This window comes from Poecilia latipinna, unplaced genomic scaffold (genome assembly GCF_001443285.1).
Source record: "Poecilia latipinna isolate Pla-1442-1.1 unplaced genomic scaffold, P_latipinna-1.0 Scaffold753, whole genome shotgun sequence".
Lineage (NCBI taxonomy): Eukaryota > Metazoa > Chordata > Actinopteri > Cyprinodontiformes > Poeciliidae > Poecilia > Poecilia latipinna.
The window spans coordinates 181952-204838 of record NW_015113369.1 but is presented as its reverse complement, the minus strand read 5'-3'; the positions used below and the strand labels follow the sequence as shown (position 1 = coordinate 204838).

Below are 22887 nucleotides of genomic sequence, written 5' to 3'. Positions count from 1 at the left end.
TTAAAATTTAAGTGATAAAATTGGTGCAACTGTTTTCATTTGAATTACTTAATATTACGTTGAAATTGTGTGAGTTTCACAACTGAAAGATTTGGAAATAAATTTCTTTAATTCAAGACAAGTGATTATTCAACTTCATCTTTAAATTTGATTTAACCAATTCAAACATGTAAATGTAATCTATTCTTACAAGGCAGAATGTAGTTTAAACACAAGTAAATCCATTATTAACAAATACTGCTTCAAATGTCAAAGCATGCTAGCTTTAGCATTAGCCTAGCAGGTTTTAGTTAAGCGTTAGTGCTGCTGCTAAGCTTGTCAAAACAGAGTTATGCATTTGTAAATGTATTATGTAAAGGTGGCATGTTAACCTTTTCCATTACATTCTCAGTTGAAGTGTGACGTTCACTAGTAACTGCCTCACAGGACGTACATCTTGCTAATGGGATTGACTGTAGCAATATAATTGTTGGAAAACTATGAGCTGGATAGAAACATTAAAAATTTATATTAACAAGGTGGCATGTAAACAATTTTTCTGACAACTACAACTGAGATGAACTGTTCATTGGCAACATTTCAGGGTTAGGAACAACTTGCTAGCAAGGTTGACGTTAGCATGAGCCTTGCAGATTTTAGCTTAGTATTAGTGCTGTCGCTAAATTAGTCAAAACAGAGTATTCATTTTTAAATATATCATAAAACATTGGCATATCAACCTTTTTCTTTACGTTCCCAGCCAAGGTGTGATGTTTTTTAGTGCCTCCTGCCCCAAAGGAAGTTCATCTTGCTAGCAGGTTTGACTAAATCTTAGTTGGGAAACTAGTTTAAGCTCAATCCAAACTTTAAAATGAATCCTTACAATGAGGGATATATACATTTTCCCCAAACAATCACAGCTAAGATAGACTATTGATTTGCAACAATCCAGGGTTAATAACGACCGCTTGCTAGCATATTTACTTTAGCATTAGCACCTTACACAGAACTAGCTAAAGATAGATACACGCTAAAATATTTAGATACAAACTTTTACTAATTTGATATTTTCTTTCCTTATTCAATCCAAAATAAACATAGCTGGCTTATTGGGCACCACATGATGAATCAGATTAGTTTACACTTAATTAAGTCATCATCTGCTGTTAGATGCTAGTCTAAATTATGTAGGATTAGCCTCCGAATTTACTCATTTTCAAATTTGTCAGTATTGAACACCTTATCCAGCAAATTATTCACAACGTAAAATATTTTTCCTCCTAATATTTATTACCTCACAAAATTCCTTTTTTGTAGTGTAGCATGACAAAAGCATTATCTGTTTTAGGTCTAATCCTTATACCCAAGTGTTTTACAGCCAATGTAATTACATCTCTGTAAGTCCTGCAGTTTGAAAAGCTCTGTCTGCCTCCCTCTGTTCTGCTCCTTTTTCTCACTTCCTCTGCAGCTTATTTCCAGAGTGTGTTCCTGAGGTGCAAATTTGAAAAGACTCTGATAATAATCAGAGGTCACCTAATGTTCTGCACACCAATACACCAATTTAGAGTTGATATTTTCTACTTCTATAGACTCATGTGAAAAGAAGGAGCTAGAACTGTGTTTGCTCAGCTCTCCTCGCCCACCCATGGAGTGTGAAGCAACTGTCATTCAGACAAACAGTTGTGTGTTTTAATTGGCAAAGACACTTTGCTTTGAGAATGATCAAATTTGCAGCATCCTTCTGGCACTGCAGCTTGCAAAGAACTCTCCCCACACTCCCCGTTTCACCACTGCTTATGCTAAATTGTATGTATTCATGGTAGAAAAAGGAGTTGGCCACCAAATGGAGGATTTCATTTCTTTTCCTCCTCACATTCATCCATTTTTCATACCCATACCAAATTGACCTTCACACTTTCTATTTTCCCACCACCCATTTTACTGTACGCCACGCACCCCCTCTCTGTCCCTTCAGCCGCACTTCCTTCATTCCTCTCCTTCAACCCGTGTCATTCAATTTCCCCTGTCCATTCGTCCTTCACTTCCTCCTGCTGTTCATGCCGTCCTCCATCCTCATGCTCTCCGGGGGTCTGTGGCAGCGATAATGAAGCGCATAGTTAACAGATATTAGCTCATTGATGGTGGATTCATTAGACAGAACCCAGGCTTATGGTGATTATTTACCCATATAGGAGGAGCAGGAGGAGGGGGCACCGGATCAGTACCCCGCTCTGACTCCTTTGAAGTCAAACTCGTCCCCTCAAACAACCTCTCGCACTTTTCCTTTGCCCTCTGTTTCTCGTTTTGCATCAGCACTCCTCCTCCTCGGATGTTATTCCTTCCTCCTGCTCTTCCTTTTTTGTCTCTGTCGCTGTCATTATACACCCACAATTCATATCTACTTTCCTTCATTTTCAATCTCTCCATACAGCCCCCACACCCCCAGTGGTAATTATGAAAAAATCTCTAATAGTGCTCAGAGGAGCTGATAGCACCTTTAGCTTAATTAAAGACATTTACGGGATGTAAAGACATGTTGCCCAGGGGGCGGCTGTGTACCCGTACCAGCCCAAACTCTTTATGCCTTTGCTTTTTCATCTCTCAGCCTCTCACTCTCTGTTGCACTTATCGTCTCTCTTTCACACATGCTTTGTGATACACTCATGACATGCCTCTTGGCTTTTGTCAAACTCACTGATAGGGTCAAAAGTTTTGTAGGACTTTTGAGGCTTCACAGTGTTGTAAACATTGTAAACTGAGATCATGCAGATGTCAGAATCGGTTACATTAGCACTCGTTGTTTATACGAACATCTTTGCTATATAAAGCTTGTAATGTCTGCCGGAGATGCTTCATTGGAGGCAAATGATTTGTACATGAAGCAGTTGAAATAGAAAAAGAAACTGTTATTTTTGCACACATGCATTCAGCTCATGTGTGAAGATTTCATGCATGTATAGCCAGCATGAACATCATACCAGTTTGGAGTTTTTGATGAGGATTTTGAACTATTTCCTCTTTTCAAGGTGAAAGGATTTTACATCATGCAACTTTACAGACTTTTAAAAACAAGAATTGTGTGCACAAGTTGGGATTTATTGTAGATATTCTCTAGACCACACATGGTCAAAATCGTACATTTAAGCGCATTTATGCGCCACTTATATTTGACATTGAGGTTATCAAATATGGCTATAATGTGACTTTAATTTAAAACTGCATTAGTAACAATACAGACTTTTATCACTGTAACCAACCATTAAAACCAGTAATGACTTCATCTCTATAAGGGTTATGATATGACATTGTTGAGCTTCTGGCTTCTCTACAACCTGCTAAAAGGTATGAATACAAATATTATTGGGGAGGTATGAATGTGTTTGATCCTGTTTATATAAATCTGAGTGTGTTTGAATTGGTTTTAAAAATAACACCCATTCCCCCTTGAAAAAGGAGCGTTCATGTGCTCCATAAAAAGCTGAAAATGAATATTCATACTGATGATGAGTGAAAATTTTTGAATGAATCTACTGTATATGCAAAGTTTTTGTCTGCTCTCATATCCAAGTCTCTTAGCTCCACTTCCAAATGTGATTTTAGATAAAAGACTCTTCAGAAAGCATTTTTAATGGACGTGTCGACTCCAATAGAAAACTCAGTTACTTATTATTGTACATTCCCGACAGTCATCATTACACTCCCATCTGTATGTCATCTTTCACTGCACTGCCATCTGCACATCACTATTTTAATTGTACTACCATCTGCAGATACAGTTGTCTAATTTTTCAGATTTCTTTTGATTTTTTTTTAACTTTTGGATAAAATATTGTAAACTGCATTCATCAGTTGTTGCCTTTTGCATCTTTGCAGCCAATGCACCAGTTCAGATGTCCACGAACAGGAAAAAGAACCACAAATTTGAAACTCCCCTAACAATAAGGAGTCATCCATGTAAACGGATGTTTAATAATCAGATAGGAGAAATTTTGAGTTGGGGGATAAAGGTAAGAAATGAAACACCAAGAGAACTGTAGCTATTACTGAAGATGATCACAGTACGACCTGGGGCTGTTTTGCTGTTAGTGGAAGAAGGTTGGAAATGATTGACCTTAAACGTTCTTCAGAGTTAGAAGATGAATGATTAACGTAATATTAAGCTTTTTTAAATCGTCTTCTGGGGGTCCTGACCTGCAGCCAGTTGAAAATATTTGGTGTGCGAACCACCAAATGTGAGTAAACTCTATCACTAAGGCCTAAAAGCATCAAGGTCATGGTGCAGCTTGCTAAAAACATCTTCAAATTCAATTATCTCCAAATCTGCCACCAAATTTTTGTTTTTCATCTTTACTTTCTTTTAAATGTGGCTAAATGCCATGCAGCCCATCTGTCTGTTTATAATGTTTGCATTTTTACATAACTGCAACGTTGCTTTATCAGTCTCCAACACAGAGACAACCGACAGGAGCAATGACGCTCTTTTCCTGCTGATTATGCCGGCGTTAGATGCCCCGTATCCTGTGGAGCCATAAGATTCTCAGTAAACTTGCTGCCATGTCAATCAGGGATCCCAGTCTGACTGCAGGACCTTGAAAGATACTCTGTGTTCTGAGGGGAAACTAAGAAAGGTCGCACTTTTGGAAAAAAGCAGCTGCAGCGAGACTTTTTCTTTCTTCTTTCTTCCAATGTGTGATGGAGTCTGGGTTTTTCTGCTTTATTCTCGCTTCTTGCCTTGCAGTTTATTCTTCTTACACAGTCAGCTCACACAGAGGTACGTTTCTGAAGACTTCTCAAACTTTTTTGTTTTATATTTCAAACTTGAAACAAGTTTTACCAGAACTGGTTAAATCGAATGGGTGTGTCGTGAATGGAGAGGTCACGTCTTTATGCCAGCGGATCGATGTTGTAACATTTTTATGAGTTACATGAGCTCAGCTCAGACGGGGCTCAAGGGCGGCTTTTTGAATTTGTATTTCATTGGGTCCAGTTTATTGTTTAAATTCCACATCGTCATGTAAGAATGTTCTTATGCTCACAGTGAAAAAGCTGTCATAGAAAAAGAGCAAAAATAAAAGAAAATAATTTGAATGTTCTAATGTATTTCAATTTTAACCAACTCAATGTGATGTTAACTGACAAACTGGAAGGTTCTTGGTGTAAAATGATTCGTACAGCCAGCGTTTTATTGCCAAGCAACACATGAAAGGAAAAAGGGAGAGTGACCTTTTAGATTAATTTTGAAGTTTAATGGCGAAAATCTTGTTTTATCTTCAGCAAGTTTCTAGTTTGTACAATTTTTATCCTGAATATGGATTTTGTAGGACAATTTCACACATACTTCAAAGTATCTCATAAGGATTTTAGATTAACACAATGTTAATGTTCTCAGTTTTTTTTTATTTTTGCCAATGTTACATCTGAAAAGTGTGGTGTGCATTTGGAATCAGGAATGTATTCCCCGAGTTAATACGTTCCTGAGCCACCAATAGCTGCAGCCACAGCTGGAAGACGTATGGCGGTTTGTCGCTTGTCGAACGTTTAGAGACTGAATTTCTTTCTAATGCAGTGTTGCTTTCCTTTCACGGAGCATTTTGCATGAAAAACCTGAAATTATATGAACATATTATTCTGAATGAGTTGCATTAGATTTTATTTAGGAATATGAAAGTAAACGGGGGTGAAGTACAAATGCAAACCACATTTTCTACATTTTCAATAAGAAAACGTCAGAAACAAAGTGCCCTTCCTTTTTGACAATGTGCTACATTATAATGAGCTTTCAACAAAATGCAAAAGGAGGCTGTTGTAATCAGACAAAAATGTGAACGTTTCATGAATGTGTTTAGAGGGTAAAACACCATAACTGTTTGTTTTGTTTGGGGTTTCTCTGTGTGAAACTCTTCCCTCTCCTCCTCAGAGTGGGATGAAGTTGTGATGGTTGAACAAAACACATCCGCCACCTTGGTCTGTACTGGTGCCAGACTCCGAGGCGACATATCCATTAACTGGAAGGTGAAGTTGGTGGACACGGATGAATGGAAACTGATTCTCTCAGCCAGCGAGAAGAAGAAGTTTTCCGGAGGTGCCTCGAAGCCATCCATGCGATTGACTGACGACAACTTTCGAAACACGGGGGATTTCTCGCTGGTTGTTTCACCCGAAGTGGCGGACGCAGGACTCTACTCGTGCCTCATCCAGAAACAGGAGAGGAAAGTGAAGGAGAGGATTTTCCTTTTGACAGTTCTCACAGGTAGAAAAATGACTCAGCTGTGAGCAATAGAAACTGCATATTTTTTTCTAAACCATAGGTCTTCTAATTTAAAAAGCACATACTGGTGTTAGTCCGTGAGGAAAAGTAAAATCACTCGTCTTTGACTGAAAGTACTCACGTAAAATCACATAGAAGCAAAGACGAGCCTCCAACTAGGAAAACGTTTTTAGTTCTTTCCAAATATTCAAAAGCAACCATCATTTAGTGGAATGAGAATTTCAGAGAACGAGATCTTGTTTTGTTTGCACTTTTCTCTTTTAAAAAAAACCTGCTTATTATTATAATATATGTGTAGAACTGATTATTTACTTTTTTAAATTAGTAAGAAGGTACAAACACCCTTTGCTTCAAGGGCTACAATTTTCTATGTAACTACATTGTTGCAAAAGTATTGATCGCTTTGAACATTGTCGCATTTCGTCCCATTGCAGCCTCAAACTTACAGGCATTTCATGTGAAAGGCTAACACAACGTAGTTGTGAAGAGGAAGAAAATTGATAGATGGTTTCCAAAATGTTTTCCAGATAAAAATCATAAGATTGCAGCGGGCGTTGTGTTCAGCCTCTCTGAGTGAATACTTTCAAGAGCCACATTCTGGTGTGATTACAGCTGCAGGTTTCTGTAAATCCACAGAGCTGCATTTCTGCCCGTTTTCAGATGCAGATCAGTTTAATCTCAGTCAGATGAACGCTGAGTCCTATAAGGGGAGCCTTAGTGTAAAATGGAACCAAATAAATAAATAGAAGGATTAAAAGTCAGCATGCTTTATTCTAACGTTAGCTTTCTGTATCCTTCCCTCTCTGCAGTTGGCTTCTTTCCCCCTCCGCCCGTCCGTCAGTACAGCACCCTGCGGCTGTTCGCCAAAGCCATTCCTGTCTTTTCTGTCTCTGAAATCACCTGGACGGCACCTGGCGGCCTTCCCATGAAGACAGAGAAGTGGCAAACCTCAGGCACAGTGACTAAAGTGCCGCAGGTCCAGAACGCCGACGGAGGGACTTACACCTGTACGGTTTACCCCCGGGATAGCTCCAGCGGCGTGCTGGCTGTGCGTGTGGACGTGAGCGTCGACGGTGAGCAGAAGCACTGAGGAAAATCACACGATTGTTGTTTCTTTCATTGAAGATAAGCATCAAACCCGGAATCTACAGGAGCAGAAGCATTATTTATTTAGGAATCCTGGACCTGAAGTTTTTCAAAGTATTTACTTCAATAAAAGGGCTTCGGGATTCAAAAGCATCCTGTGGATTACACTAGATTTCAGCTTGTTCTACTGTGAATATTAGAGCTGCTACGTTTATATATTATTCATCATTTGTTCCTCTCCTTTCCTTTATTGCTCTTCTCTCCTCAGCCAGCAAAGTGGCCTCGTTCACCAATATTTCACACGGTAAGTAACTCCAACAGAAGTAGGCTGAAAGTCCTGAGTCAGCTGCCTGCTAATCAGGTGGAGCTGAAGGTCAGAGGTGACTCTCAGCCTATAAAAACTTAATCCTAATTGCTGGAGAAATTTTTTCCCCCGTCATTTCATTACTCCTTGGCTATCCTGTTTATTCCCTGTCTTAACCTCTCTCCCCGTTATCATCTTTTTGCTCAGAATTGCTAATCAGTGCGTCTTTGTGTGCTGTAATGTTCTCGCCTCTGCTTCCATTCCTTTACCTGCAGGAAATGAGATGTCCACTGCCACTCAGGCTCTAAAACCCGTCCTCCTGGCCTGTCCCAGCAGCCAGGGCGACTACGTCCGGCTTCACTGGCTTTCCCCAGACACGAACGATTACAGCAAGATAAAGATAGTGTACGACTACGACCGCTGGAGGGGTCTCACCAAAACCCACAGCAACAAGCTCCGGCTAGCCGGTCCGCCGTACGACTCACAGGCTGGGAGCTTCTCCTTCCTACTCACGCCTGATTTGAAAGATGGAGGCCTCTACATTTGCGAAGTGACTCTCAACGACGTCATTTTCAGCCAGAGGACAAAACTCAGCGTACTGAAAGGTAAGGAGGAGAGCGGTTGGAAACTGTTGAGCCAGGGGCGTGGCCACAGAGATGGCTGAAATCCGATTGGTCACTGTGCCTGGCCCCGCCCACCAGAGCTGTCAATCAGCTTGTTGATAGCATATTGTACAGATCCGCGTTTTGTCTACTCTCCATGTAAGTAGATGACAGAAATGCTCCGTTTGTTGTTTTACAACTGTCATTAATAATTATTGTTGTTGTTGACTGTTTCAATTTTATTTTAGAAAAACAGAACTCAACTCATATTTACATGTAAATACATGAGAGTTTTGCCAAATGGCTAAAGTCCCATCGGCAGATTGACGGATAAGAAGAAAAAGCAGCCTCAGACTACTGCACCAAAAAACTTTTCATAAAGGAGAAAAGGAAGTAATTAAGCAATTGTTTGCAATTTGTAGTCTATAATGGCTCGATAATTTTCATTTTAAGTTGATAAGTAAGTTGAATAGAGTCAGCATAATGGCACTAAAAATGGAGTTGTGTTCTGTTAAACTATGCTAAGCTAAACAGGAACAGTTAGCCTGTGCCCTACATGCCAAACAGATCCATGTGTGTTTGGTAAATAGATAGTTTTGTTATTCAAATCTCAGCCTGCTATTAATTGTAATCTAAGACTGCAGTGCATTTAGATGAAATTGCAATTTAAGTGTGCCACTTTTCTATAGTTTGTGTCTCTGATTGTGACCCATACAAAAAAATATCTAGAGCCTGCGGTGGAAAACTAACACATCACCTTGAAAACATGGTGAAACATGGTGGAGGCTGTATTATGCTGTGGAGTCACTTTTCATCAGCAGAGACATGGAAACTTGTGATTTGTTATCTGCTGGAGAACTTTATTTGTATTCCTCCATAAGTTCTGGTTTCATCTGGTTCATAAACAAAAAGCACTGAGTTGAATTTTAAGCATCAACGTCAATAATTTTCTTTCATTGCAAGTAAGAACATATAGAACCGTGTCATTCATTCATTCATTCATTCATTCATTTATTCGCTTCAGTGCACAAACATTTCAAAACAATCATCCACAGCCCACCAGTAAAAAACAATAAGTAACTTACACAACCTGCCCCTTCCTTTACTATAAAAATAACAGCATGCATCCAGACATCTCTGCTCAAACAATTCTTCACAAATTAAACCCAAAATCAGCTGCAAGCAGCCTCATCAACCGAGTAATATTATTCAATTAGTTCTTAAAGTCTGATCATTTGTTCTCATGGCATTTGTTCAATTACATCACTGATCAAGTCATTACCCACATCATTTTATTCTTCTTTTCTATTACCAGACAAACAGCCATGCTTTAATGTAATTTGTGCACTTTAAATCAATTTCTCTCGCATGATTCTTGCCATCAATTTGTATCTTAGATGAAGAAATAAACAAAGAATAAATCCTGCAACCTTTGTGGAAACGAATTTTCAGTCTAATAATATATAGATATGAAAGAAAGAATATTATAAAAATAAATAAATAAGTATATGGAAATTGCTGGTGAGTTTATGCAAAATTGTTCTCATTTCTTAATCAGAATTTTTTTTTCAAAATTCCTAAACATTCATGTACAGAATAACTGGGGAAGAATGCAAAAATATTAAAATCTCAAAAACACTGTATGCTGTATTTAAACCTGCCTCACTTTCTTACAATTATTTCTTTATATATCACTTATGACGTCCTTAAGTAATCTTCTGATGTAAAACACAGTACAAATACATATTTATAAAGCGTAGGTATGAATGTATAATATAATGTAATATAATGTGATGTAACGTGATGTGACGCAACATAATATAATATATAAAATCTCTGCGTTGCACTCCATTTGTAGCCATTGTTATTAAATATTCCTTTGCTCTTTAATTAAATATCCTCAAATTACTTATTTTTCAAATTCATCAGTGCTTCATTCAAATCAAACCAAAAATATTCTGAAAATCTTTCTTATCACAGGAGGAAGAAAGGCTGAAGGTGCTCAAGGTTTTTGATTTAAAGTTTCATGATGAGTAAATTGGTGTCAAATATTTTCATCCAGAACCTCTCAGCAAAACTTCACCCTGCGAGTTTAGTGAAGATTTTAAAGTTTTACAGATCAAACCAAGACCTTTTCTTTTTGTTGTTCTGTTGGTCTGAGTCAACGAAAAAGTGAGTGATAAATATAAAAGAATGAAAACATTAGTTTTGTGAAATAATGATGACTCTTTGCCTCAGGGGAAGCTAAATTATAAAATAATGGTGTCAGAAGAAGTTGATGACGGTTTACAAACTCAAGCTCATGAAGCATAAAGCAAGGACTTCTGCAGGTTGCCACATCATTAGTCACAGAAACGCTGAAATCTTCTGTAGTTTCTACATAAATGTAACGACGTAAAACATAATGCTTTACGTCGGTTGTGGAAATATTCAAGGAAACAAAGGAAACTGGGACCACAGTGAGTTTTCAACAAGAATCTGCTGTCTCTAAAAGCTCTTTCTCATCTCATTGTTCCTTTAAAAATGTGACTGGCAAGCCATAAATTATGAGGGAAGTCTTTGTCAGCAGTTGGAGGAACAATAGAACAATGGCAGCAGAGATCTCGTGGGATGTAGTTTAAATTTTATTCAGATCAGTCTTTTATATGGTAAAGCATCTCACCTCCTTAAGCTGGCCTCATTCGACAGAGTATGTTTGATAATTACATGGCAAATACAGAGTCAGGGATTTATACAGGTCAGTTCTCCTTGATTCTGATGTAAAGCGCATAGTTATAGTTGTAACAGCTATATTATGCATGGAGAAAATTATGCATGCAACCCCATTGATATTTATTTATAGATCCCTCAGTAAATGACCCATTAATCACATGCTTCCCTTAAGCGTCTACAACCTGTTGCCTGGATATTTGACCATTCATCAGGGTAGAATTGGTTGGTTTCCTGTCATTTAAGCAACATTTGCTAATCTTATCCAATGCACAAGTACCACAAGTACCACTGGCAGTGAAACAGTTTCACAGCATGATGCTACCACCTATAGCTAGACAATTGGTGCATTGTTTTTAGATTGGATAACCTCACCTTAACCTCTCCAAACTTACTCATCTGATTTATCTGTTGCTTTGGGCTTTGTGCAGTGCATGAGTACCATGACAGTGAATTGAATCCATAGCAAAATGCTACGCCCACCATGCTGGACATTATTCACAGGTTTGAATGCCTCATCTCGACTCTCCCAAACATTCATTTCTTCATGGACAAATGGTTCAATCTTTTACTTCCCTGAACATAAAGCTTTTATTTGGAAGGCATTTTCTTGAGGGAACTACAAACTTCAGATGACTTTGACTTTGCTCATATTGAAGCAGAAACTTTGCTATTTGTTGGTACCCTCTCAGTATATTGCAATCTAAAATCAGCTTCCTTGTGGGGAATCAAAGCAGGTGTTTCTGGTTTACCCTTTAACATCTTGACACCAATTTCTTTACTTTCGTGTGACTGGTTGGGTCAGATGACAGAAAACTGGACATGTCTGGATTCTACAGCAGGAAAAAGATGGACATCACTCACCACAACTGGTTCTGGCCTGGAGTGAGTGCTTAAAAAACTCACCTACCAGGCCTTCATGACAAGAACAATGCTTGGAGGACTCAAACCAAAGAACACAGTTTCAACTGTCAAGCGTGGTGGTGGCAGAATCATGCTGTGTAGCTGTTTGTCTTCCATTGGTACTTGTGTATTGTACAAACCTGGTGGACTATGCTTAAAAGCAATGTTCAGCCTGGATTATGCAAGCAGCTTGGTGATGGTTATAAAACGGTCTGCATTCAACTTACTGAGGGTAAATGATCCATGAACTCAAATCTTTTTAATCCCACTGAAACTGTTAAAGGTCCCAAATTTATGTGACCTTCATCTCCACTGATCAGATTACGTAAGCGTCTCACAGCACCTGTATTTATCCACTCAGTGACTTTCTGCAAGAATGTGAAAGCAGAAATGTTAAACTATTCAGCAAGGCTGAAGAATGTGCAGAGCTGTTAAGCACCGAGGTAATATGTGTCAGTGTTTAGAGAGACAAGCCTCTAGCACCTGTCTCCTGAGGTGTTTCGGCAATCATGTGCCCCCGCTGAAGAGTCATTGAGTGAGACATTAAATTTGTACTGGTTTCAGCTCTTTATTCACTGACTCCGAATGAGGAAAACAAATAAAGAGGGAGTTTCCCGGAGCCATTAGCAGAGTGTCTCGTTATTAAATGAAAACATTAACTATATTGCTCCGGAAAGAGAAATATGCCTAATTTATAAACGTAAAGACCAAGAAAAATTCTGCTAAGCACCTGTTGATTTTTTATGAGAGTGCCTGAGGGAGTTTTCCTCCCCTTTCTTTGCAGGAGCACCCACACATGCACAAATCCAACATGCACTCCTACTCTTACAACAGCCTGTCATGCTGGCCTTGGAAGGCTTTACTAATCACAGTCCCACCGGCATCCATCACAGCTGCCCAGACATGACCGGTCGATCCGTCACTGTCACTGTCACCCCGCTTCACAAATCTGCATCCGTTGCACACGTTCACACCTCCACCCACTCCCCAATCATGTGAGGCATATATTTTTACCCCTCCGTCGTTAGAAGTATCATTATGTGTGATTATACCTGCTGCCCTCCCACCGAGGCTGTGGGTGGCCCACGCTGATCACACTAATCAAGGCTGAAGTGTGTGTTTTTTTGGGCTTGTGTGTGTGAGGTGGGGATCTGCGGGGCTTGATTACGCCCAGATGGATTCTCATTACAGTTTGATGAGACACCAAGCATCAGTCACAGTCAACCAATGCATTAGCAGTAAATCACTTTAATGAATATATATTATTTTGACCCTTCCCTGAATTGTTCTGTGTTTCTCATATCACGGTCCCCTTCGATCATCACTCCCTCTCTCCGTCCTTGCCCTTTTAAATATTCAGACAGAAACATTTTAACTCTTTCTCATTTCTCTTCCTTCCAGACAGTTTTTTCCCACCAACTCATCCTTCTTTCTGGTTTCTCTTTCCTCTCCCATCTCCTCTCATTCTTCTCTCTCTCCTTCAGTGAAAACCAGCCTTTATCCCTCGAAGCTGAATCTGCTGTGCCTGTACTCGGAGCGCTCCAACATTCGGGGCGCGATGTGGAAACATGACAATAAGAGTCGGCGGCTGCAGATATCAAGCGGCGGCCCTGGCAGCATCAGCACCACCCTGCCGCTGCCCATCACCCCTGATGTAGCCGGGAATTACACCTGCTCCCTGCAGCTGAAAAACGGCCAGACCATCCAGGCAGTTCAAGCTGTCACAGCGCCCCCAACAGGTGAGATGAGAGCGCATGCTTTGCAAGTTTTTTTTTCCAGCTTTCTGATGTAGTATCTTTCTTAGATCAAGGGTATTATATCAGTATCACAGAGTCCTGGTGGACCTCCTGTCAGGTCTGCAGAGATAATGAACCATGAGTGTGGAAAATTCTAGGATATGTGCTTCATGAAGCGTTCTGCTGTGGATTAGAGACAACCTCAGGTCAGTTCATCCTCCAGAAATCCTGCTGTTTGAAAAGCAGAATGCCTCTGACAGATACCATATGTTAAACTTTTTAAAATTACCTCGCAGGGTCAAAGGGGGTAAAACTGTTTTATGGAGCATAACGTTGGTTGGATATGCAGCAGATTAACCATTTAAAGCCTCGCACCTTCAGATCTTTAAAATGTATCATTTATTAGATGTTTTAATAAAACAAAATAGGTTTTTGGAAACTATGTTGGGGTTTTGTATGTATTATAAGTGTGCATATCATTTAGTCACCTTCCTAAGGTAATGAACTACGTCATTTATTGACAGAAATGATTCATTTTTTTCTTCTTTTTTTGCTTAAAATGTCTTTTGGAAAGAAAGAGGAGATGTTTTTTTTTCCTGCAAAATAACTCATTAAATAATTATTTTAGATAATGATAACATTCAGTATAACTTTTGCCATTTTTGAAACTAAATTATATTTTTTTCTATTCATTTTGTAGTTGTTTTTTTAACAGTATGTACAAAGTATTTGCCCCCTTGCAGGTTTTTAGTTTTTTATTTGGTCAGACTTAAATGTCATGTCAGAGATCATAAAACATTTTAATTTTATGCTGATATAACCTGAGTAAACTGAGCTGTTTTTAAATTATCACACTGTTTAACTGAATCACTGACTGCGCTCCCTGGGAGGGAACATCTCCCACTGACACTGATTTTATTTTTACGTAACTATGAAGGAATTTTGTCCCATTTGTCTTTGTCAAATTGTTTTAATTCAGACACATTTTTAACACAAGCAGCCTCTTTAAGGTCATGCCACAGCATCTCAACTAGATTAAGTGTGGACTTTGACTAGGTCACTCCGAGATACTGATTTTAGTTTAGCTCTTTTGTGTTTCTGTTTAGCTACTCAATCCCACTGGTTTGCTTTAGATCATTGTCCTGCTGTATCATCCAGGTACGCTTGAATTTAAACTTAAAACTGATGGTCAGGTTTTCTTCTGCAGGATTTTATACTTTAATCATTTATAGAAAAGATGATAAGCAGCTCATCGCTCTACCACCACCACGATTGATTGCTGCTTTTCTGAAAGACTGAGTTGGATTTTCTATCAGATGCATGGCTTTCACTTTTGTCACAAAATTTTGAAGATTTTATTTGTACTTTTTTTGCAAAATGAGAAGCGTTTCTTATTATACTTTTTGATCAGCTGTGGTTTTCGCCTTGGAGCTCTCCCATGAAAATAGCTTTTGCTCAGGCTCTCTGTCTTATTGATCACACAGACCTTAACTGAGGCGCATACTGCTTTAGACACTGTTTTGGGTTCTTTTGTCAAATCCTGAATGAGTCGTTGGTGAGTTCTTGGAGTCATTTGGGATGTTCAGCCACTCCTGGGAATATTCACCCTGGTCCCCTCGTGCTTGTGAATAATGGTTCTCTCTGTGGTTCACAAGGCTTTGTAGATTTCAACAACTTGAAAAATGAACCTCTTTAAAGAGCTAAAAGCTTTTTGGTCTACTTCATGTTGTCAGACGAGTTGACTTCACAGGAGCTTTTTACATTAATTATATTAATACTCCTGGATGAGCCACACCAAAAACTGCTTTTAAAAAAATATTCTGGTTATCTTTGTCCTTCTGATAATATCTTTACATTAAAGTGCGACAAACAAGCAAAAAGAGAAAAACAATCTCGAGACAGGAAGTTTTAAAGAAAAGTCCTAAACTTCTCTCAGTCTCATAAATTCTCATATCCAAAATAATATTCTTGGCTTGCATGGTTAAGTCTTTCCACATGATTTCCTAATACTTTGTACAATTCTGTGTGCAGATTCTTCTATAAAACATAAAAGATATGAAGGCTTTTTTTTTTCATTACCCTTACCCGGTTAATATGTGACTATAATAAGACAGGACCTTGGGACATATCTCCTCACAAAAACTAAATTATTCAGGCTTATTGTATTGCTTGGCTGTGGGGAAGCACAGGAGGATGTGACAGTTAAATGGATCCCTTAGCACAGACTATTTACCTCTCCATATTCCTCAACATCACTTAGGCTAAGAGACTCGGATCTGATTATGACTCCCACTAATGGTAAAGCTGTAACAAGACATTATAAAATGTATATCTCCTATAGGTGCAATTATTCCGAAGTAGAAGTGAGTTACATTTCAGGTTTGTGTCATGGGAAATTTCGACTGAGCAGGCAAGAAAGTTCAAATAAGCTGAGTGCTGTTTGACCTACATAACGCTGTTTAAACTGTCAGGTTGCACAAAAACTGCAAATGTGCAAGGTGGCATAAAAATCCGAGGGTAATAATGAATAATGTAACAATAAGCGGTGACATTTACTGGTGTATAAATAGAATTTCTAGAAGGACAAAAAAAATTCACATAGCTGTTTGATGGAAGAAAACTTTGGTGCTTCGAAAAGCATTCAACATTCATCACTGGTTAAAACATTTTTTATCACTGCATCCAAAAACTTTGGTGTCTTTTGGGATTTTATGTTGCCTAAGTTCCTAAAGTCAGGAACTTTTCTGGGTTGTCCACTATTTTCAGTAATATTTTTCCCTGGTAGTTTATCCCTTTGTGCTTAGTCTATAAAATACATCGAATGAAAACATGAAAAAGCTCAAAAGGGTGTGAATATTCTTGCAAGGCGCTGGGTTTATTTGTTTGGGAACATCTAATGCGCAAAACCTAAAATAAAGTGTGAATTCAGAAGATTAAAAAAACAGCACCGAATAATAGAGAATTTCTTTTACCGATGGCACAGTACAAAGAAAACAAAATTGAAGCAATCATTGTGCTCTGCAGCACACAAAATACTTCAAATGTGAGAGATTTTCTTCCATATCCTCAATTTACTCATCCTTTGCGAAGCATTCAAGCAGTTCTTTGGTCTGCATCCTCTGCGCCACTCCACTCTACAATTACAGTGATATAAATCACACCCCACCTCATTTGAGATGAAACAGGCGAGGAGGAAAGAAAAATGCCAATCGCGGAGACGGCAGGATAGAAAGAGGAGCCGTGGAGGAGACTTGAGAAATGTACCGAGATAGGCCTCACTTCGCTGCGCTCCATTAACATAATGCATGCATTAAGGCTGGCCTGGGGCGCCGTGCTGGGCAGTCCTGGGGTCAGCTATCGGTACAGTATTCCATTAGCAGCCTCTGCACATATTCTCCAATCAATTACACCTCGTGCAGCACATAATTGATGGATCATTCTGAAGCCGGTTAAAAGCTGTGACACGGAGGTTGAGGTGAGACTCAGGGGTCAGTTTGTTATTCAAACAAAAATAATGACAAATTGATGTGTGAGTGGACTTTATCTGCAGTGCCTTGAATGAAGCGTTCACACCCCACAAATGTTTTGACATTTTTGTGTCCAAAATAATGTCACCACTTGGATTTCACAAAGTTAATTGAGACTTCTGGAACAATGCACTGAAAAAGGAAAACATGTGATCCAACTTACCTAACCATAACTCAATAAATTAAGTTATTAAGTTTATTAAGTAGCCATGTTAAATAAATATAAGTAAGTTTGGCAAACTTAATTTGATTATATGTGATAAATATACATTTTTTTAACCTTTTCACGCATGAATTATGATCCTTTGTGTCATGATTTTTTCCAATTTTTTTTTTATTTTTTTAAGGCATAAAAAAGAAAGGAAATAAGCTTTTGTAAAAAAAAAAAAATATTTTTTTTTTTAGGTGATCAATTGTAATTTTCTCCAAATACAAAGTCGTTATTTGAAAAATACATCAGTAGTATTGTTCTTTAGTGGTTATATGATGTCACAATATTTCTTTTACCTGCAAGAGTCGTCTACAGTAGAAGGAGGGACCGGGTCGGTTGGCAGGCTTTTTTTTTTTATCTGTGTGCCATATTGGATTTAACAAAAAGAATTTATTCCATTTGCAGCTGATGGCCAGTAGTTGATGAGTATTTTATGATGCATTAGTGTCCACTTCAGTGGTCTGTGTACATTTATAACACAGAAATCCACAAGAAGCACAAGAAAATGGCTTTTAGATAGCTGTCCACCGTAGTGACCACTATGCATGAAAATGTTAAGTTGGAAAAAGAGAACAATCCAGTCTCTCTTTGAGTGTGGTTGAGATTTACCCTCTTCCCGTTGGATGGGCACGTCAGGGTAAAACGAAACGCAGACGGAGTGATGCACTCATACCTTTGGGAGTTGGTCCAATCCAAGTTCATCACGGTAATGTCCTCACAGAAGGAGATCCACTTAAGGATTCGGTTATTCAAACAGTGAATTTCTTCCTAGTTGATGTCATGGGCTTTTACAAATTCTCCAAGATGACAACATCAGGATTAATTGGACTCAAATTGTGAAAGAAAGATTCAGGGAACATTAGGTTTCCTTTCACACATGGACTAGCTGCCACGGTCTGGACCTAAACCCAATTGATAACATTTAGGATGTGCTGGATAAGGTTTTGCAGAGCGTTCAAACTCTTCTATCATCATTCAGAGCTAACTCAGCTCTGAATGGATATAAATATTTGAACACGTCAGAAGCTTTCCAAAATAATCCTGCAGAGACTGAATACTGCAATCAAAGCTAAAGATATTGCAACAAAATATGAGTGATTTTTATCTGTTTGTTTCACAAAAAAAAGTAGTACATGGTTTTTGACATTTTTCAACATGTACAAATCTAAAATTTGGTCTAGAGTGTCTGGAGCCCCCAATGCTCTGATTGCCTTTAAATCAAAGTATTGCTTTAATTGCTAAGTCCATCTGAGACTACTTTGCAAACAAGAAGAGCCCTGCAGAAAAACCCCGATTCTATAACTGAGAAATTAATGTTTCCCTTCCACTTCACAGATATGGTCCACTTTATGTTGTTCTATCACATAAAATCCCAATAAAGCACATTAAAGTTAGTGATTAAAAACCGCTCAAGGCGCGTGAACACTTTTTAAGCCACTGCAAAGGGCGCAGTGAGAAAACGACTTGCTCGAAAGCAATTTAGCATTTATTATACGTCCTTTCAGAACGGCTGGCGGATATCTAATTGGTTTGTACTCCATGAACGCTGAGCAGACAGCTGCGCAACAATCCAGCTTCCCTGTGGCTCTGTTTTGCAACACTGATGTCATCCTCAATATGCAAACAGGTTTCTTCACAAACCTGCACTCTTCCCATGAAATTTGAATTGTACAACAGTAAGATAATAGTGTTCTTATGTAACGTGTGCGGTGATCACTCTTTACCTCACCTGTTTTTCAAAGCTGCATTGATGGGCCTGGCTGTTTGTTTTGTTTTGTTTGTTTGCCTGGAGGCAACAGCTCGATGCAGAAATCAAGTGGGAGGAAATGAAGAAGAAAAAAAAACAGAAGGAAATATTTGGATTTTTATCATGTTTATGTTTTGGAAATAGGATATGGAGTAATTAGAGGCTGTAAACTCCGCTCTGTATGGAAGCGGAATAAAGCTTCTGTTGACACCTGGTCTCCGAGAGACGCCTCCGCACTCCGTCCTTTCGTGCGAGTTTTAAATTGTCAGGCTTTGTGGTCCAGACTGGATGCGTGTCAGATCGATGTCTGCAAAGGATTTCCACAGGCTACTCTCTCTTTGCCTAAGAGCGCCTCAGATTTCCTCGCCATCTTCCACAGCAATCATTGTCTCTGACTGACAGCAGCATGATGCAAATGGATGAAACACGTTCGCGGTGGAATCGCAACTGTAAAGTGTTCACATAACAAATTTGAAAAAAAAAACAAAACAAAAAAATGGTTGCCCCCTCTTGACCCGCGCAGCAGAGTGGAAAGCAAACACAGATAAGTTCGAGGGCATTCACTCTCACTGTTCTGTGAGTTTTACATTAGCGTCGCTCTGAGACGTTCATGTTTTTGTCCTTTTCTCCTCCTCTCTCTCTCTCCCCCCCCTCCGCCCCTCTGTTGCAGAGAGTGTCACCCCCTCCTTCCTGCACCCTTCCCTCTCTGCTTTATTACTCCTGGTGCCCCTGGTTTCAGCAGCTGTCGGCGTGTTGCTATGGAGACAGAAACACATTTCTGATCACGGTGAGTCTTCCGGCGATTTATTTCTTGACAGCTTCTCCGTTGCTCCGTCCATCTCCGGGCCCCCTGCCGGCCCCTGCGTCTGAGTGATGTGGGCCGTGACATCCTCTGGGCTCGTTGTAATGAATGTGCCCCCACTTCATGAGAGTGCGTTCTATCGCTTCTCTCTGCTCTCAGGTATTGAGCAGTCACTGTCTGTCCAGTCTGGTGAAGCGGAGAACATCTATGAGAATCCAGAGGATATCAGACAGGTGATGAATTCAGACATTTTCAAGAACTAAACGCCCTCTGATGAATTTCACTCCTTATATTCTTTCGTCTTTCTCTTTGCCATGTTCTCTCTGAAGTGCAATTTTTATCCTTTTCTTTCCTCTTTTCCCATTTCCCCCCTCTTTTCATCGCTTGCTGTTCATTAAACCTGTTTTCAGCTCTCTCCTCCTTCCCAACAGGCTCCTCCCCAGAGTTCAGTCTACATGGTAAGTTGATTAGTCGTCCCCACTACACACAAGCACAGTGCAACATCTCAATAAATTAGAAAAGCATTGACAAGTTAATTTATTTCAGCAATTCCATTCAAATAGATCTATTACATACAGGAAGACCCAAATTCAACACCGGAATAAAACATATGACCAAGTAAAAAGTTCAGAAATACTGTAATGACCAACACATTCATGGGTAATTGACACCCTTCATGAGGAGGGCAAGAAAAAAATCATAATTTGGTTGTTCATTTATGTATTCAAGCATATTTAAGGAAAACTGAGTGGAAGGTAAAAATACAATCGGAAAAAGTGTGCACAAGCAACAAGGTTAACCTGGACAGAACACTATCATTTGTCAGGCGACAGTACTTTTTTGTTTTGAAAGAGAGCAGAAAATAATTCGAGAGAGAGCAAACCAGAGCGTGAGCACAGAGATTCGAGAGAGCACAAAGAATGTTTGAAAGGGAGCAGAAGTTTTGAGTGCAAATATTACAAGTTTTGAGAACAAAGAGATGAAATCCTGCTTTCAAACTGAAAATGTGTGCTTTTGATTTATGGCAGAAAAATTCCCCCATAGAAAAACCAGCCATGTGTTGGACAAGGAATACAACTAAACGTTACAGGACACCGGCCACCGAGGCCTGGAAGAGGAAGACACCAGATCCAAGAATGTAGACATGCTAATGCTGCTACTAAAGCAACCTGGACTTCCTACACATCTCAGCAGAACCAAAGGTTGATCACCTCCATGCCATGCTGCATTGGTGCAGTCAATTCATACAAGACCCTGGGCTTCCTCTATACAGAAAACTAAATTTAATTGAATTCAAAGAAGAGCCCAGACCAAGTACTGAGTGTGTATTCCTGTAAAATCGTTATTGAAATCGTACCATTTGAATTGAACTACTGGAATTAATTAAGTTATCTCTTGCTTTTACATTTTTTTCTAAGACAGCGTTTCCTTCCACTAAATTTTCCAGTAATATGTGGATGGCACATTTTGTGTATTACCAGCTTCTTTAACAGTGAATCTTTGTGATATAATATTTACATCATGGCTGTTTGATGGAGATAATTGTGTAGGACCATAACATAACCTTTCTGTATTAAAAAAAAAAATATATATATATATATATATATATATATATATATATATATATCACATATATATATTACTTAAACAAATTGACCTTTTGAAGAGAATTCATTATACTGAGCAGCACCTGGACATGTGAGGAGTTGTATTACATGCATAAAAAAAAGTCCCTGACACTCTTCCAGTTCCACCCTCTCTAAGCTGTCGGCAGATACGTCTTCCTTCACACTTGGAGTCCTCCAATCTGTCAGGACTCTTTCATATAAACCTGTCACCTTTCAGCAGCCTCCTTACATTATTAGCTTTAAGAAATCAATCTCATTACACACCAGAGGGACATGAATCTGGCCTCAGAATGTGTCTTTGTCCCCTTGTCACGCCTTTCTCTTTTCCTTTGTGGAAGGATTTGAAGCCAAGAGGAGACAATGACGTCTATAAGGAACTGGAGCGGTGAGTGAAAAAATCTTGCATCACCTGTGTGTGGAGTTGTTTGTGGACCGCTCGTCACACTCACCAATCAGACCGGCCTGAACATCACTCTGACACTGTGGCATAATATCACGCCATGTGCTGACAGGCAGCGCTCCTTCGCCTGTGTGTTGTTGTTGCGTGGGCTGCTTGTGTTTGTGTTTAAAGGGGGGGGGAATGAAAGAGATTGGAGGACTGGGTTTTTTTTTTTCTTTTTTTTGAGCGAGTTTGTCTTTGTTCTTTGTTTTCAGATACGAGCAGTGTCAGGGCTGATCACCTACCCACATCTCATCCCCATCCAGCTGTCACATCCTCTCTCTTCACAGCTGCAGCAAAAGGCCTTTTATAAACAGGAGTAACTACTCAATGTCAGAGTTGGGGACTTAAAGAAAACTTTTGAGCTTCACAGAAATGCTATTTAGGTTTTCCTTTACAAGCTTTCGCTCTTTAGAAGTTATAGAAGCTCACAAACCTCTCCAGAATGGATGGTGGTTAATATTGCATTGTAAAATCTAAGCTATCGTTTCCAGTGAAAAGGCTACAAATAAAAATAATGCTTTATGTTTATCACAAAGGCAATGTGTTATCAGTGTGCAATGTGGATCTCTGTCTTAGTTTATTTGATTTGCATGAGTGTAAAATGAATCTTTATGATTGTCTTACTGAGTGAAATGAAACAACTGCTTAAAAATACAGCTGTCCTATTTTAATTAAAACATATTGTGATGCTTGATCATTTAATTACTTTGTTGTTCATTTAATTTTTTTATGATGCAAACGTTTAATTTTGCACTCATAATTATTGCTGTCTGTTTTAGGAAATGCTTTCAAATTTTCAATAATTATTGTTGCTTAACAAGCAAATGCTCAAATGTATGTACAAATATTTATGCAAAATAAATTTACCATATTTTTGCTGCCAAACAGCAAGATTTTGTTAATTAGAATATAACTCATTCGGCAGATATAGCAGCAGATTAGG

General features: G+C 39.0%; 1 protein-coding gene across 2 annotated transcripts; it reads left to right on the top strand.

Annotated features, from left to right (window-relative positions):
* The first annotated feature begins 4568 nt into the window (after positions 1–4568).
* On the top strand, positions 4569–22829 carry g6fl (g6f-like). Of its 2 annotated transcripts, XM_015045922.1 has the most exons (11): positions 4569–4750; positions 5897–6229; positions 7057–7320; positions 7602–7637; positions 7913–8242; positions 13336–13590; positions 19743–19859; positions 20034–20107; positions 20306–20332; positions 21841–21887; positions 22157–22271. In XM_015045922.1, exons 1-11 carry the CDS (start codon positions 4672–4674, stop codon positions 22176–22178), a joined length of 1584 nt encoding a protein of 527 aa, XP_014901408.1. In that variant the 5' UTR covers positions 4569–4671; the 3' UTR covers positions 22179–22271. The 2 variants fall into 2 exon arrangements, with proteins under 2 accessions (XP_014901408.1, XP_014901407.1); XM_015045921.1 differs by lacking the exon at positions 21841–21887 and having other exon boundaries at positions 22157–22829.
* The last annotated feature ends 58 nt before the right edge of the window (positions 22830–22887 follow it).